Source organism: Notolepis coatsorum (assembly GCF_963971535.1).
Source record: "Notolepis coatsorum genome assembly, chromosome: 4".
Lineage (NCBI taxonomy): Eukaryota > Metazoa > Chordata > Actinopteri > Aulopiformes > Paralepididae > Notolepis > Notolepis coatsorum.
This window is the reverse complement of record NC_140168.1, coordinates 170,214,679-170,231,012: the sequence shown is the minus strand read 5'-3', so window position 1 is coordinate 170,231,012 and position 16,334 is coordinate 170,214,679. Positions and strand designations below refer to the sequence as shown.

At 42.6% G+C, this 16,334-nt stretch overlaps 1 protein-coding gene across 2 annotated transcripts in view; it reads right to left on the bottom strand.

Annotated features, from left to right (window-relative positions):
• The window catches only part of LOC311227014 (uncharacterized protein), a 171,036-nt gene that overhangs the window by 72,357 nt on the left and 82,345 nt on the right, over positions 1–16,334 (bottom strand). The window contains exon 9 of one of the 2 annotated variants that reach the window (XM_084312512.1): positions 14,744–15,334. In XM_084312512.1, coding sequence (XP_084168638.1) covers positions 14,744–15,334 — 591 coding nt within the window. The remainder of the gene's footprint in view (positions 1–14,743; positions 15,335–16,334) is intronic. The other variant, XM_084312513.1, reaches the window with a different exon arrangement.

Here is a 16,334-nt window from a genome sequence, read left to right as displayed (position 1 = left end):
GTGTCAACAGTGTTGACGTCGAGTTGATGTTAGCTGCTAGCTGGCTACCTGAATCCACAACAGCCAGGCAGCCAACCGTACAAAATACAGTCTCAGCTAATCACATCGATTTGTACAGTTAGTTAGCTCCACTCCATTGCGAATGAAAAATTTGCCAGCCAGGACAACCTGTATTAGCAAGCTACAGTTGCTAGGTAGCTAACGTTAGCCACCCGAAGATCGGTAGCTAGCTAACGTTAGCCACAGCTTCAAAAACGAATTTCAATTATGTTATGAGCTAGCCAGCTAGATAACGTTAGACAACGCCTCGTGTAGTAAACTAAAGTGAATAGTTTACTGGGCCATTGTTTAATGCTTCAGTGGTGTTAAAAGGAGGACCTGCACGCTTGCTATCTTCGGTGCAAATGATACGGGTCTGTGACTGATTGATTGATTGATTGAAAACTTTATTAACAGATTGCAGAATGGGTACAATACAGTCAGGGGAGGAAATTAGGCCACTTTACTCGCCAAATGCGAGTATTTTTTACGTTTGGCGAGTGATTCATGAAGACCACTCGCCAGTCTGGCGAGTATACAAAAAAAAAACATTCTGCAATCACTGCACTGGCAAACGGTGCGCGTCTTCTGAGTGCTCGCTGTAGTTGACAGTGCCACGAGAGCACTGCACAAGACCACCCGCGGACATATAATGTTTAATAAAAGTTTGCGCAGTACTGGCCAACCCGCGGACATATAATGATAAAAGTCCTGCGTTACTAGGCTAGCCATCAGGAGCACTCTCAAACGGATAACGTTAAACACAGCAGAAGATGGAAAACAGACAGACTGACCAACGGGGAACTGCATCCAACCCTAGCACAACCCTCGAGTATAAGTTACTAAGGACACATTTAAATCACAGAGGTGTAATGTTAGTCTACTGGAACTGTATTGGTTAGCTTCTAGTTAGCGTTTTAGCGATAGCTGCTTGCTAGCTAACGTTAGCCCCGTGTGCTCAAAGCAGCCAGCTAGGTGTATCTGTTATGACTATAATGTTTCCAAAAAAGCACCGGACTACGACGTAAGGTTAGACATTTTATTTCATGCTCAAAAGCCCCTGGCTTGCACATCGCAGTCACGAAAGGGGCTAGCTAAGCTCAACCAGTGCACTGTGCACAACAGCACACCAACCCAACTGACGTTACCACAACACTTGACGGTACTTCACAGCACTGTCGTAAGACCACCGTGCTGTCTTAAAGGCACAGTGTGCCTACCCAGATGCATACATAACATTGACGAGGCTTGACAACCGAGGTTCAAAGTTAACTTGATTGATTGATTGAAAACTTTATTAACAGATTGCAGAATGGGTACAATACAGTACGGCTCAATACACACAATTGTTAAGGGGATGCAGCCCAGAGAAAGACTTTTGTCTTGTTTACATCAGGGTCCCCCATTTTCAATTCATCATAACATATGACATACAGATAGACTACTGCTACATCTATACATTTCACATCTATCTATACACTTCACAACATACTTTGGTTTTTTTCTTTCACTGCCCAATCCAGTCCAACGCAGCATCTTTCAATGCCCAGTTCAGCCCAACCCAGTCCAGAATAGATACCTCTTTTATGTTAATATGTTTTATGCTAATATTGTGAAGAGTAGAGATTAATGTTTTATGCTAATAAATATTTTAAAGAGTAGAGACACGGTGTGATTATTTTACTATGATTGAAAATCAATTTAGATGAAGACATACATTATCACAATTAGCGATTTTTTTTGTCTGGTAAAAAATCTGTTTGGCTGGTAAAAAAAATCAGATACTCGCCAGTTGGCTGGTAAGCCAAAAAGTTAGTTTCCTCCCCTGAATACAGTACAGCTCAATACACACAATTGTTAAGGGGATGCAGACCAGAGAAAGACTTTCGTCTTGTTTACATCAGGGTCCCCCATTTTCAATTCATCAGGACATATATGACATACATGACATACAGACAGTGTTGGGACTAACGCGTTACAAAGTAACGCGTTACAGAAACGAAGTTACTTTTTGCCGCAACTAGTACTCTAACGCATTACTTTTGAAATTCAGTAACGCTACTTACGTTACTGAATGGTTTGTTAGTTCGTTACTGCGTTCTTTTTATGTAGATTCATAGCGAGCGTCCTTATTTCGCCTGCGTTTGTTTTGTTTACTGTAGACTGAAAGGCGCTATATAAAACGAAGTATTATTATTATTATTATTATTTCTTTCCGTAGCCTCATTCTGGTTTTCGCACTTCTGATTGGCCACTGACGTTCTGAAAGAAATAGACGCTCTCTACAGTAAACAACAAGAGGACGCTCGCTATGAATCTACATAATAAGAACGCAGTAATAATAACGAACTAACAAACCATTTAGCAACTACTTGGAGAGATAATTAATATACAACATGGAAACGAGATAAAGAACATGTTTGAAGGGCTGCTGGAGTCAACTGGACTAACGTTACATCTCGACCACCGCAGACTGGTGACGGTGAGTACAATGTGTTCACTGAAACTCAAGATCAACGGATTTTGACTGTACGAAATCTGCCAGGGAATCTCATAATACTAATCAAACAATATAAATATAGTCCTTTCATGCACAATTGATATCCTAACTATTCTAACGTTGCAATGCTTTGATTGATATCTTAAACAACGCTGCAAGATGGTTATGAATGAATTAATGAATGGATGAATGAATGAATGAATGAAAACTTTATTTAACAGATTGCAGAATGGGTACAATACAGTACGGCTCAATACATACAATTGTTAAGGGGATGCAGACCTGAGAAAGACGTTTGTCTTGTTTCCATCAGGGTCCCCCATTTTCAATTTCATATAGACATTTATGACATACACAACATACATGACATTTATGGCATAGGGACATATAGGTATTTAGTACTGATACATTTGTGACATAAGCGGTATTCAAATATACAGTACTGTTACCCCTAGATCCTGACAGAGTATATACATATGATGGGGAGGGGACTGTACATTAGGAGGGGGTGGGTGGGTGGGAGAGAAATATACATACAGCGGGGAGGGAATATATAATGAAACGCTCTAGACCACATTGCTTAGCAGAGTTCGGTGATGTGAATGGAAACTGTCAAGTTGATCAACCGATTTTGAGTATATGGGGCATGGGACTTGAGCAATTTTTTTTTTTTTTTTTTTTTTTAAATAACTAAATAGTTACTTTTCACAGTAACTCATTACTTTTGGGTGTAAGTAACTAGTACAGTAACGAAGTTACTTTGAAATGAAGTAACTAGTAAAGTAACTGAGTTACTATTTTTCAGTAACTAGCACAACACTGCATACAGATAGTCAGTACTGCTACATCTATACATTTATGACATACCAGATTTGCAAATACAGTACTGTTTGTGATACAGAAGAAAAGGGAGTATATACATTTGACATAGAAACTGTACATTGGAGGAGGTTGGGTGGGGGGGTTGGGTACATTGGGATATTGACAACCATACTGGGTAATTTACATTGGAGGTGGTTGGGGGGGGGGAGACACACTGTATAAACAAGCAAAACTGTACATTGAGGGGGGGGGGGAGGAGACACTGTACAAACAAACAAAATTGTACATTGGACTATTGACAAGACTGGTCTGTGAGAGGGAGGGCACTGCGAGCAGCGTGTGTGTGTGTCAAGCTCACGTTTGATTGGTTAGAATTAGAGATGCACGTAATTATCGGGCCGATATCAGCAATTATGACGTCATCCCGATAAACCCGGTAACGTTATTGATAGCTCCGATAATATATAATATATTTTTTGGTAAAAAAAAAAATGCGGTGTGGGTGAATTGGGATGAAGGGCGTTTGTTTTTACTGTAGGCTCCTCCCGTTTTGCCAGTACAGTGGTACGACTGATAGCGTGTGGTTTAGGAAGAGGGCGTTTTACACAAATCCAGCGCTCCCTTTCTTGGCTGTGACGTAGCCACGTAAGTTTCTGAAGCAGCGCGGATGTAAACAAAGATGGCGTCAGTAGTGTGGGAATAGTTTCAGAGGAAAAAAGTTTGCTTGCTATTTGTAACAAATGCAATGCAGAAGTTCCACGAGGAGGGAAAAGGGCAACAACTTATAATACATCCAACCTAACAAGTCACCTGCAACATCACCACGATGGTGTGTTAAAAGTAGGGATGCACCGAAATTTCGGTGGCCGAAAATGGCCAAAAATGGCCTTTCGGCTTTCGGCCGAAAGAGTTTTTTCACCGAAAATATGTCACCGAAACAGAAACAACCTGTAACCTAACGCGTGTTGTTGTGATGATGTCGCGCTGTCTGGAGTTGCGCTGTTTCTATGTAAACTCTGCGCGCAACACGTCCAATAAATGCGTCTTTAACATGCTTTTATATCCTTATTTACTATATGCCCGTCGCGGTAGGGCGGGCCATACTTTTTTTTTTTTTGGAAAATCAATCGAGTGGGGTGTCTAAAATATGTGTTTTTTTGTGGGGAATTCAAATATGGGATTATTTTTCTAATCGGATAACTCCTACCTACATTGTTTTGGATTTCAAAATGGCCGATTTGACCATTTTTCACCCCTTGGCCATACATGGATGCCAACATGAATCTGAAGGAAATCCTAACATGCAAGGTGTCTAAATGATGCGTTTCTTAATGGGGAATTCAAATATGAGTTCATTTTTGGGATAGGATAACTCTAACCTACATCATTTTGGATTTCAAAATGGCCGATTTTACCATTTTTCACCCCTTGGCCATACATGGATACCAACATGAATCTGAAGGAAATCCTAACATGCAAGGTGTCTAAATGATGTGTTTCTTAATGGGGAATTCAAATATGAGGTCATTTTTGGGATAGGATAAATATAACCTGCATAATTTTGGATTTCAAAATGGCTGATTTTACCATTTGAACCCATTGGTATTGTATTACAAAATTGCAAAGATAAAAAATATATGGGAAATCATTTATAATGACAAAGCCATCAAATTTATTAACAAGTGAACTGTATATAACTGGATACAACTCCAAAGATCAATAATAATAATACTAACAATAATAAATTGTATTTGTAATGCACACAAACACCTAAGTGCTAAATCTCGATCTCCTGACTTCTTGAACTTTGCCAGGTTCCAATATCTTGATTGGACTCATTCTTGGATGGCAAGATCTCCTACTGTACTGCTTTAGCCACCAACCTACAAACACAAACTTAAAGTCAACGTCAGCCATAAATAGGTGAGCTCTTTCCAGAACTACTCAGCAGAAACCTCTGTAACCATTTTAACAAACGTCTCAATGTATTGAGAAAATCCATGGGGCTCCATCAATCCTCTATCTTCTTAAAACATTGGAAAGGCAGGGGATGGAAAATAAGGCAGAGAAAAGGAGAAGGGGCAAAGAAGAAAGCTTTGCAGCAGCAGACAAGGTTGCCAGGAAGGATGTTGAGAGCTTCCTTACAGTCCCTGAAGTTGAGCTCATTCCTGAAACTGACCCTGCAGCTTCAGCAAAGCTACGGAAAAATTATGATGAGATTCCAAACATCGCCCTTGCTAGTGTAAGGTATGGCATAGGTCTAAGGCCAACTGCAGCTATAGCAACTGCAGCTCTGATTGATGCAGGACTCATCTTAGAAGATGACACAAGTAAAGTGATTGATAAGAACAAGGTTAAGAGAGCACAAGAAAAGTTGATGCAAGAGCTGGGGGAAGAGTTTGAGGAGAAGTGCAGGGAGGAGGGGGGGATCTCCTGTATCCTCTTTGATGGGCGGATTGACATGACCAATGTGATGATGGAAGCTGAGGGCAGTGACCAATCTTTTCCTGCAAAGATCAAGGAAGAACACTATAGTGTTGCTAGTGAGCCTGGCAGCAACTATCTGTTCCACTTTACACCAGAGAAAGCAACTAAAGAGGAGTCCCATGCAGAGAAGATTGCTAAGGTCCTGTTTGCCTGGCTGAAAGAGAGAGGTTCTGATAAGACCTTGTGGGCCATTGGAGGAGACTCGACCAATGTCAACACTGGAGTGAAGGCAGGTGTAATGCTGGAGCTGCACCTGGGGAGAAAGCTGGTCTGGTTGGTGTGCAACCTGCACACTGGTGAACTTCCACTGCGCCGTCTCATTGTTGAAGTTGATGGGGCTACTCTGTCTGACAACAAATTGTCTCGGCCAATAGGACAGCTCCTTGATTCTGTTACAGACTTGGAGATCAATCCTAACTTCACCAGGATCTTTCTTGGCCCTCCGCTGATCAAGCTGCCTGAGAAGATCATTCAAGATCTCTCAACTGATCAACACTATGGCTATAAGCTGGTCTGTGCAATCAGGGATGGAGTGCTTTCTGCAAGGCTGGCTCTGCTGGAGATTGGACCGGTAAACCACAGCCGCTGGCTCACCACAGCAAACAGACTCCTCAGGCTCTGGGTGTCAAAGCATCAACTTAAAAGAAAGAACCTGAATAATCTACAATGCATTGTGGAATTCATCATTGGAGTGTATTATCCATGTTGGTTCAACATGAAGGTCAAGCACTCCTGGATGGAAGGGCCTAGGCACATCCTGTTTCAGCTGGACTGCCTCAAGTCTCAGAGGAAGGAGGTGCTGGATGTTGTGATGCCAACTGTGAGAAGATCTGCTTGGTATGCCCACAGTGAAGCCATCCTCCAAACACTGCTGTGCTCTGAGGATCAAAAAGAGAGAATTGAGGGGGTGGAGAGAATCCTGGCCATCAGGGGAGAGGGGGATCCAGACACTCAGCTGGGAGACTCCTGTGTCAGGATCAGAAGAACACCTCACATCAATAGTGACGCTTCCAGCATTGGTGGCTTAATCAGCTGGTCAGAAGATTTGTCAGAGCCACCTCTCACCTGCTCCCTAAGCACTTCCGAGGTGAAGAACTTAATCAACACCCCCATGGAGGTTCTCGACTGGCCTTGCCACACACAAAGCATCGAGAGGGTTGTTAAAATGGTGACTGAGGCCTCTGCTAAGTACTTTTCAAAAGAAAAAAGGGATGGAGGGATCAGGGCTCAGGAGACCAGCAGGAGGCTGATGTCCAAGAATGAATCCAAGCAGGACTTGTGCAACCTGATCAAATTTAAGAAGATAGAGGATTGATGGAGTCCCATGGATTTTCTCAATACATTGAGACGTTTGTTAAAATGGTTACAGAGGTTTCTGCTGAGTAGTTCTGGAAAGAGCTCACCTATTTATGGCTGACGTTGACTTTAAGTTTGTGTTTGTAGGTTGGTGGCTAAAGCAGTACAGTAGGAGATCTTGCCATCCAAGAATGAGTCCAATCAAGCTATTGGAACCTGGCAAAGTTCAAGAAGTCAAGAGATCGAGATTTAGCACTTAGGTGTTTGTGTGCATTACAGCTGGATGCAATCCTACCTGGAGGGGAGAGAACAGATGGTAGAGGTAAACGGTACTCTATCCCCCCCCCTCACAGTGAGCTGTGGTGTTCCACAAGGAAGCATACTAGGACCGCTACTCTTCCTAATTTATGCAAATGACATGTCGTCAGCCTGTGACTGCAACTTGTTCCTGTTTGCGGACGACTCAGCCCTGCTGGTCTCTGACAAGAACAAATTGCAGGTTGAAAAAACCCTCAGCACGGAACTAGGCAAAATCTGCATATGGCTCGCTGATAACAAACTATCATTACACATGGGCAAAACAGAGTCCATTCTCTTCGGTTCAAATAACAAACTCAGCAAGACCGACGGTTTCTCAGTTACAGTGGGTGACAATATTGTCACAAGGAAAGACGAAATTACCTACCTGGGTTCCAACTTCCATCCTAGAGGCAAATCTTTCCTGTGACAAAATGGCATCCAATGTAATAAAAAAAAGTCAACCAACGAACTAGATTCTTGTACCGGATCTCCTCTCTGGTAAACAAGAATACCCTGAAGACTCTGGCAGGAGCACTCATTCAAGGGTACTATGACTATGCGTGCACCTCATGGTACCAAAGCACCTCAAAGGCGCTTAAAACAAAATTACAAACATCACAAAACAAACTGGTCAGACTACTACTTGACCTGAACCCCAGAACCCACCTCACCCCTGCCCACTTTGCCAACCTAGGATGGCTTAGAGTAGACGACAGAGTACAGCAACTTGCAATGGGCCTGGTCTACAAGATACACTATACGACCGGGGTGCCCATGTACATGTCAAAATACTTCCCAAAGGTCAGTGAATACCACAACCACTACACCAGAGGAAGCTCAACAAATCATGTTAAACCCAGATTCGGCTCAAACAAGGGACTAAACACGTTCCGCAATTATGCCACATCAATGTGGAACGCCCTACCCAAAGCTGTAAAGGAATGTGAATCCCTGCCCACATTCAAAACCGCCCTTAAAGAGCACCTACGGGAGGCTGCAATTCGAAACTGGCCACCGTAAATGCCCAAAACCCCCACCACCTCCTAATAGACAGTCTCCTCCCCACCGCATGTATATATTCCCTCCCCGCCGTATGTATATTTCCCTCCCACCCACCCACCCCCTCCTAATGTACAGTCCCCTCCCCATCATATGTATATACTCTGTCAGGATCTAGGGGTAACAGTACTGTATATTTGAATACCACCTATGTCACAAATGTATCAGTACTAAATACCTATATGTCCCTATGCCATAAATGTCATGTATGTTGTGTATGTCATAAATGTCTATATGAATTGAAAATGGGGGACCCTGATGGAAACAAGACAAACGTCTTTCTCAGGTCTGCATCCCCTTAACAATTGTATGTATTGAGCCGTACTGTATTGTACCCATTCTGCAATCTGTTAAATAAAGTTTTCATTCATTCATTCATTCACAAATACAATTTATTATTGTTAGTATTATTATTATTGATCTTTGGAGTTGTATCCAGTTATATACAGTTCACTTGTTAATAAATTTGATGGCTTTGTCATTATAAATGATTTCCCATATATTTTTTATCTTTGCAATTTTGTAATACAATACCAATGGGTTCAAATGGTAAAATCAGCCATTTTGAAATCCAAAATTATGCAGGTTATATTTATCCTATCCCAAAAATGACCTCATATTTGAATTCCCCATTAAGAAACACATCATTTAGACACCTTGCATGTTAGGATTTCCTTCAGATTCATGTTGGCATCCATGTATGGCCAAGGGGTGAAAAATGGTAAAATCGGCCATTTTGAAATCCAAAATGATGTAGGTTAGAGTTATCCTATCCCAAAAATGAACTCATATTTGAATTCCCCATTAAGAAACACATCATTTAGACACCTTGCATGTTAGGATTTCATTCAGATTCATCTTGGCATCCATGTATGGCCAAGGGGTGAAAAATGGTCAAATCGGCCATTTTGAAATCCAAAACAATGTAGGTAGGAGTTATCCGATTAGAAAAATAATCCCATATTTGAATTCCCCACAAAAAAAACACATATTTTAGACACCCCACTCGATTGATTTTCCAAAAAAAAAAAAATATGGCCCGCCCTACCGTCGCGGTTAATCACTGAGTGATCTAATATGCATATTATTCAGAGCGAGAGGGGGGGGGGATTGTGTTTCTCACATTGACGCTGTCTGTCTGTCGCGTGTCTACTGTGCTGAGTCAAGCGAGCACATCCAGCTGGGGACTAGAAAGGTGCGCTCAGTAGAGCACAGATGTCCGCTGCGGCAGCCAGAGAAAAGATGGAATTAATGTACTGTATGCATTCAGAAGTGCTGAATAAATGTTTTATGGACCCATAATAGTGATTATTTATTATTTAAGTTAGGTTTTGCCATAATCATATATTTTTCCATAATCATAATGTTCCACAACATTGGTAAAAAAAAATTCTATTCTATGAATCATTTTCGGCCTTTCGGCTTTCGGTTTTCGGCCAACTGTTTTCTATTTTCGGTATCGGTTTCGGCCTAGAATTTCCCATTCGGTGCGTCCCTAGTTAAAAGCCTACGACGACGCGCGAGCAGCTAAAGCTTATTGCTCCGTAGTAGCCAGGTTAATTTGCACCACCAAGCACTGCTTAAAAGCTAGCGGCTTGAGCCCTTGGGTAATTTCTGTCAAACTTCTTTAATTTAGCAAACGCCTCGTCAATAGGTACAAGCGCCGCGGGTTCCTTTGTAGCTGGCTTTGGATTCACAGCAGCTTTAGCTGCTCGCGCGTCGTCGTAGGCTTTTAACACACCATCGTAGATTGATTGATTGAAAACTTTATTAACAGATTGCAGAATGGGTACAGTACAGTACAGCTCAATACATACAATTGTTAAGGGGATGCAGACCAGAGAAAGACTTTTGTCTCGTTTACATCAGGGTCCCCCATTTTCAATTCATCATAGCGGTGGTGATGTTGCAGGTGACTTGTTAGGTTGGATGTATAATGTATTATAAGTTGTTGACGGATTGTGAATTTTCTGATTCAAATTATATTTATTTGGAAAGATGAATATGGTCACTTTATCAGTCAAAACTGTTGTCTTGGCTTTGTTTTGTTCATAGTAGTAACGCTCATGTCATGATAAATCTGGTTAGGTCAAAACTACAGGAATATACATTAAAAAAAAATTATAATACAATAAATATCGGTTATCGGTATCGGCCTTGAGGAGCAGAAAGTTATCGGTATCGGGGTCAAAAAATCTATATCCTGCACCCCTAGTTAGAATGGTCACAATTAGGGGTGGACGGTATGGTCTAAAATTTATATCACGGTATAATCTGAAGCATAGACGGTAACGGTATATATCACGGTATCATCGTTTTTGATAAATTTTTATTTTTTATTTTATATAATTTTTTTTTTTTATATAAAATATATATATTATATAATTAGACTTGTACTTGTATTATCTGCGAGACATCGCCACCACGCAACAAGCTCCACTGTCTGTGTGTACTCTAGTAGCCTCCAGCTACGGCCAGGATTCTCCAGAGCTGCATCTGGACCTATACTCGAGTAGCCTCGAGCAGAGCTACGGCCAGGATTCTCCGGCGCTGCACCTGGACCCTATTGGCATAACGTTACTTAACTGTGCTCAGCAAGCCCTCAGCTCGAATACGCATCGAATCAGTGTTATAAGACATTGATATCAGGAGCTATCTGTAGCTACTGCTAGCCGGATATATAACGTTAATACAACGCCTCAGTGAATTATTTAGTTCAATGGGACATTTCGTTTTGAACGGTGCTAACTTGCGTTAACGTGAGCTAACGGCTAACGGAGCTATCATACACGTCTACTCTCTACTAGACTTGATGGAGCGTTTGTTGATGTCAGGAGCTATCGGTAGCTGGCCGACTAGATACCGTTCGGTTAGACAATGCCTCATCATGTATTAAACTAAAAGTGAATAGTTGACTGGGTCATTTTGTAACGGTAGCTAAGCTAACGTTAGCTCAGGGAGACGTCCCGTCCCACTAGACTACTAGTAGACCCGTGTTTACATGCGTGCGGGAGGGGCTGGCACTGCGCGAAGCCTCCTAAATAACTTTTTCCAGTTCGCACATATCTATTATCTATGACTAATTCTATCTATTTTTAGGGGCAAATGCGAGTGAAATAGTTGCGCTGTGGTTACATGACGTCATTGCTATTTTAGAGCTGCACTACCGGTTACACGGTATAGGCAAAATCCATACCGTAGAGCAAATTCATACCGTTTATACCGTATACCGTTTATACCGTCCACCCCTAGTCACAATGCCCTTTTTCATGACATTTGACGCCTCTGATTGGCTAAATGTTGTTTCAATCTGTATGCATCTACAAATCATATTATACCAGGTAGCCAATTCCGTCAGACTCCAAATCAAATTGACGGAAAAAGAAAAAAAAAAAGACTGAAATCCGTCTGGAGACGGAACGCTTTAATGCATGCGTTTCTGGGCCCCGACCGTAGAGTGCCAAAAACAGCTTTTTACGTTTCTGGGTCGCTTTTCCTTTTTTCTCCGATATTTTTATTAATTATCCATCCAGGGAGCCTGGTGTTACCATATGGAATGCGTCTGAGATAGCCAAAGTGCAATACCGGCCGCATCCAACTAGACGGCGGTATCGAGCACCATTTGAAACCTTGTATCTTGGCCTGTGCGTCGCTCTAATGTCTCCGGGTAGTTATTTTTTTCGGGAAAGGGGATCGGTTATAACGGTCGGATTGAGAAGAATCAAATGCTCCCGATGTATGATGTGTGGTGGATTATGTTGGCGACACGATGGACATCAATACTTGGAATCACGATCAGATAATTGGAATATTCTTTTTGGGGTACATCCTAGTCAAGGTAAGGGCTATACGATATCAATCGATATCAAAAACGTGCGTATGTAACTCTAGTCCACAACGTATGCCGTTGGTGACGATCAAAGCATCAAAAAACTACCCCCCCCCTCCCCCTTTCATGCATTCATGATGAAACATAATACCTAGGATATAGATTTGAGAATAATAGCGGGTGCAGGCAGGAAACGGAAATGGTTATAGTATAATACACGCATAAGGCTATTCCTCAGCATTTCGGGAATTACCCCAGACTGATCTAAAAACATTATATATTCACCACGGTATAACGTGCAAATGTATGCATGGAAAAATTATCTCTTTTTTGCATCTTAACTGGAAGAAAGCCACTGTCAAATGACCATAGTATTGTATCCATAGCTATAATATAGAATATATAGCTCTACAAACATGGTGATGGACTCTTATCTTTTAAAGCGTGGCAGTGCATAGATGGGGCCCGAAAATGGCGTGGCACCCAATGTGTTAAAACCAAATTCCGACAATTAGCTACACTTTAAATAAAAACAATTATATTTCTTGATTCAGAAAATGTTTATCATGGATGATGGTTGATTTAAATGTATTTGAATTTCAAGGACTTTTAAAGCACCTCGATAAAAAATTTGCTGTTTTCAAGGAATTCGGGCTAAAGAGGTTAACCTATTGGTAAACAAACGTATTGCTGAAAATATACACTATGACTGCTGTTTTGACAGGGTTAAGGTCTTTACTCTCGTACACCTTACTGTAAATTGTACCTAAATTGTACCTCATCCCATTTCTGCTTTGCACTATATAGTATTGTATATTAGTACACTGCATAGTATTGTATATTATATGGTAACTCAGTTACGTCTATTCTGCATCGAACATTGTACATATGTCTATACTGAACACTATGACCTCATTTTCTACTTCTAATTTACATGCTATACTATGTTATTTGATACTTATCTTGTCTAGCACAGTCTCTGGAGCGTAACAGTAAGAAGCATTTTGTATAAAAGTATTCTGTACTTCTGTATGACAACTATTAAAGAAACTTGAAACTTGAAACTACTCTTGGCTACATTTGGAAGAAAAAAACACTACATTAATTCATACAGTCTGTAGAGATGGATTTATGACATGATTATGACTGGCTAAAGAGTTAAAGACTACCCCTAACAAAGACACAGTATAGATGCAAAGCACTTCACACAATGCATATTTCCTGTGAGCCACCACTAGGGGCAGAGCGGCTAACCATTATTGATGAGTGACTTTGTGACATTGCCAGTTATACAAGTGTGATTTGCATCAAAAAAATTACATATCGTAGGGCGGCAGGGTGGCGCAGCGGACATTGCGCTCGTCACCAACACGAGAGACACCGGTATCGAATCCGGCTGTCAGCGTTGCCTCCGGCTTGAGCCGGCCGTCATACTGACTCAATTGGCAGAGTCAGCGGGAGGGGAGTCGATGGGTGGTAATCTGGTTGTTGTAAACAGCGACTCCTACAGGTCGGTCAGGGCGCCTGCACAGCAAATACAGGAGATGAGTAGTGTGAGCCTCCCACACGTTACACCTCGCCAATGAGAGTCCGCGCTGGCAGGTGAAAAAGAAGTGGCTGGCTGACTCTGCATGTATCGGAGGGGACATGCGATAGATTCTTCAACCCTCCCTACGACCGACCAGTGGGGGGCACATGCGAGCAACGATCAAGACAGGGGAGGGGAGAATTGGCACAGCTAAAATTCAGATGGGAGAAAAATAGAAAAAGGAGAAAAAGTGGATAAAATAAAATGACAAATCGTTCAGCTGCTCTTTAAACTCAGCTAGCAACAATGTGGCATCTCTCATTAAACTCGGCTAGCAACAATGTGGTGTCACTCATTAAACTCAGCTAGCAACACTGTGGCATCGCTCATTAAACTCAGCTAGCAACACTGTGGCGTCGCTCATTAAACTTAGCTAGCAACACTGTGGTGTCGCTCATTAAACTCAGCTAGCAACACTGTGGTGTCGCTCATTAAACTTAGCTAGCAACTCTGGCGTCGCTTATTAAACTTAGCTAGCAACACTGTGGCGTCGGTCATTAAACTTAGCTAGCAACACTGTGGCGTCGGTCATTAAACTTAGCTAGCAACACTGTGGTGTCGCTCATTAAACTTAGCTAGCCACACTGTGGTGTCGCTCATTAAACTTAGCTAGCAACTCTGGCGTCGCTTATTAAACTTAGCTAGCAACACTGTGGCGTCGGTCATTAAACTTAGCTAGCAACACTGTGGCGTCGGTCATTAAACTCAGCTAGCCACACTGTGGCGTCGGTCATTAAACTCAGCTAGCCACACTGTGGCGTCGGTCATTAAAATCAGCTAGCAACACTATGGCGTCGCTCAGTGATGTCATTCATCTTTCTACCTGTGGTATCCAGATTCTCCTCAGTCTCCTCGTCGCCCTCTGCTGGTGCTCCGGAAGGCTGTGCCGCCTCCTCCTCCTGTCCTCCCCGTTTCTTCTTCTTCTTCTTCTCCTCCCCATTCGTCTCCGGGGTTACGGGTTTCTCCTCCTCCTCCTTCTTTGGAGTCACAGGAGCCTCCTCCTGTTCGTCTTGCTCCCTCATCTTCCTCTTCTTGGTTTTCTTTACCTCAGGAGTGACAGGGGCCTCCTCCTTCTCCACTTCTATCTCCTCAGTCTGGCTCTTTTTGCCTTTTTTCGTCTTCTTGGGGCTTTTTGTAGCGGGAGGCGTGTCGGTGACCATTGCTGCCGTTGCCATGTCTTCAGTGGGCGTGTCTGGAGGAAGTTCTGCGGTGGTTGTGTCATCAGTGGGCGTGTCTGTAGGAAGTTCTGCGGTGGGTGTGTCATCAGTGGGCGTGTCTGTAGGAAGTTCTGCAGTGGGTGCGTCATCAGTGGGCGTGGCCGTGATCTTCTTCTTCTTCTTCCCTCTGGGCGATTTGCTGGTCTTGGGGATGTCTTCAGGGAGCGTCTCGTCTGCAGCAGGGGTCAACTCAGCTGCTAGAACACAACAATCGTAGAATTAAGAAAGAAGAGGAAGGCCACGTTCTGATGAGTCATGTTTTAAACTCAGCTAGCAACACTGTTGTGTCGCTCATTAAACTTAGCTAGCAACACTGGCGTCGCTCATTAAACTTAGCTAGCAACACTGTGGCGTTGCTCATTACTTAGCTAGCAACACTGGCGTCGCTCATTAAACTTAGCTAGCAACACTGTGGCGTTGCTCATTACTTAGCTAGCAACACTGGCGTCGCTCATTAAACTTAGCTAGCAACACTGTGGCGTCGCACATTAACCATGTGGTGAAAGTACAAGTTTTCTCTTATAAAACGGCACCAGAGTGGAATAAAATCCCACAGAACATTGGAGAGTCTATTTCATTCAACGCCTTCAAGTATAATCATATCCATTGGTTGATAGATAATCAAAGATGTGAACACTGATGTGTATACTATGTGGGGATGAACTGTGTATATTGCAAGGGTTGAATTATGTATGGTATTGTTAATGTGTTTGTACTTGTGTTTTAATTCACAAGGAACCGTCCGACTACATGCCAGCTGGACCAGCTACCCTCCCCACTCCTCCAGACCATAGCACCAGACATCCTCCCATTCCTAACTGCAACCATCAACTCCTCACTCAACTCGGGGGTGGTCCCCACCTCCCTAAAACAAGCCAGAGTCACGCCGCTCATAAAAAAACCAACCCTGAACCCTACCGTCATAGGCAACTACCGTCCTGTCTCTCTTCTCTCCTTCCTTTCTAAAACACTTGAACGTGCTGTATCCAACCAACTTACTGCTTATCTCTTACAGAATGACCTCCTAGACCCTAATCAGTCAGGCTTCAGGACTGGTCACTCCACAGAGACCGCCCTCATTGCGGTCACAGAGGCACTTCACTGAGCAAAAGCAAAAGGCCTCTCCTCTGTCCTGATTCTCCTAGATCTATCTGCAGCCTTCGACACAGTCAACCACCAGATCCTCCTCGCGGCCCT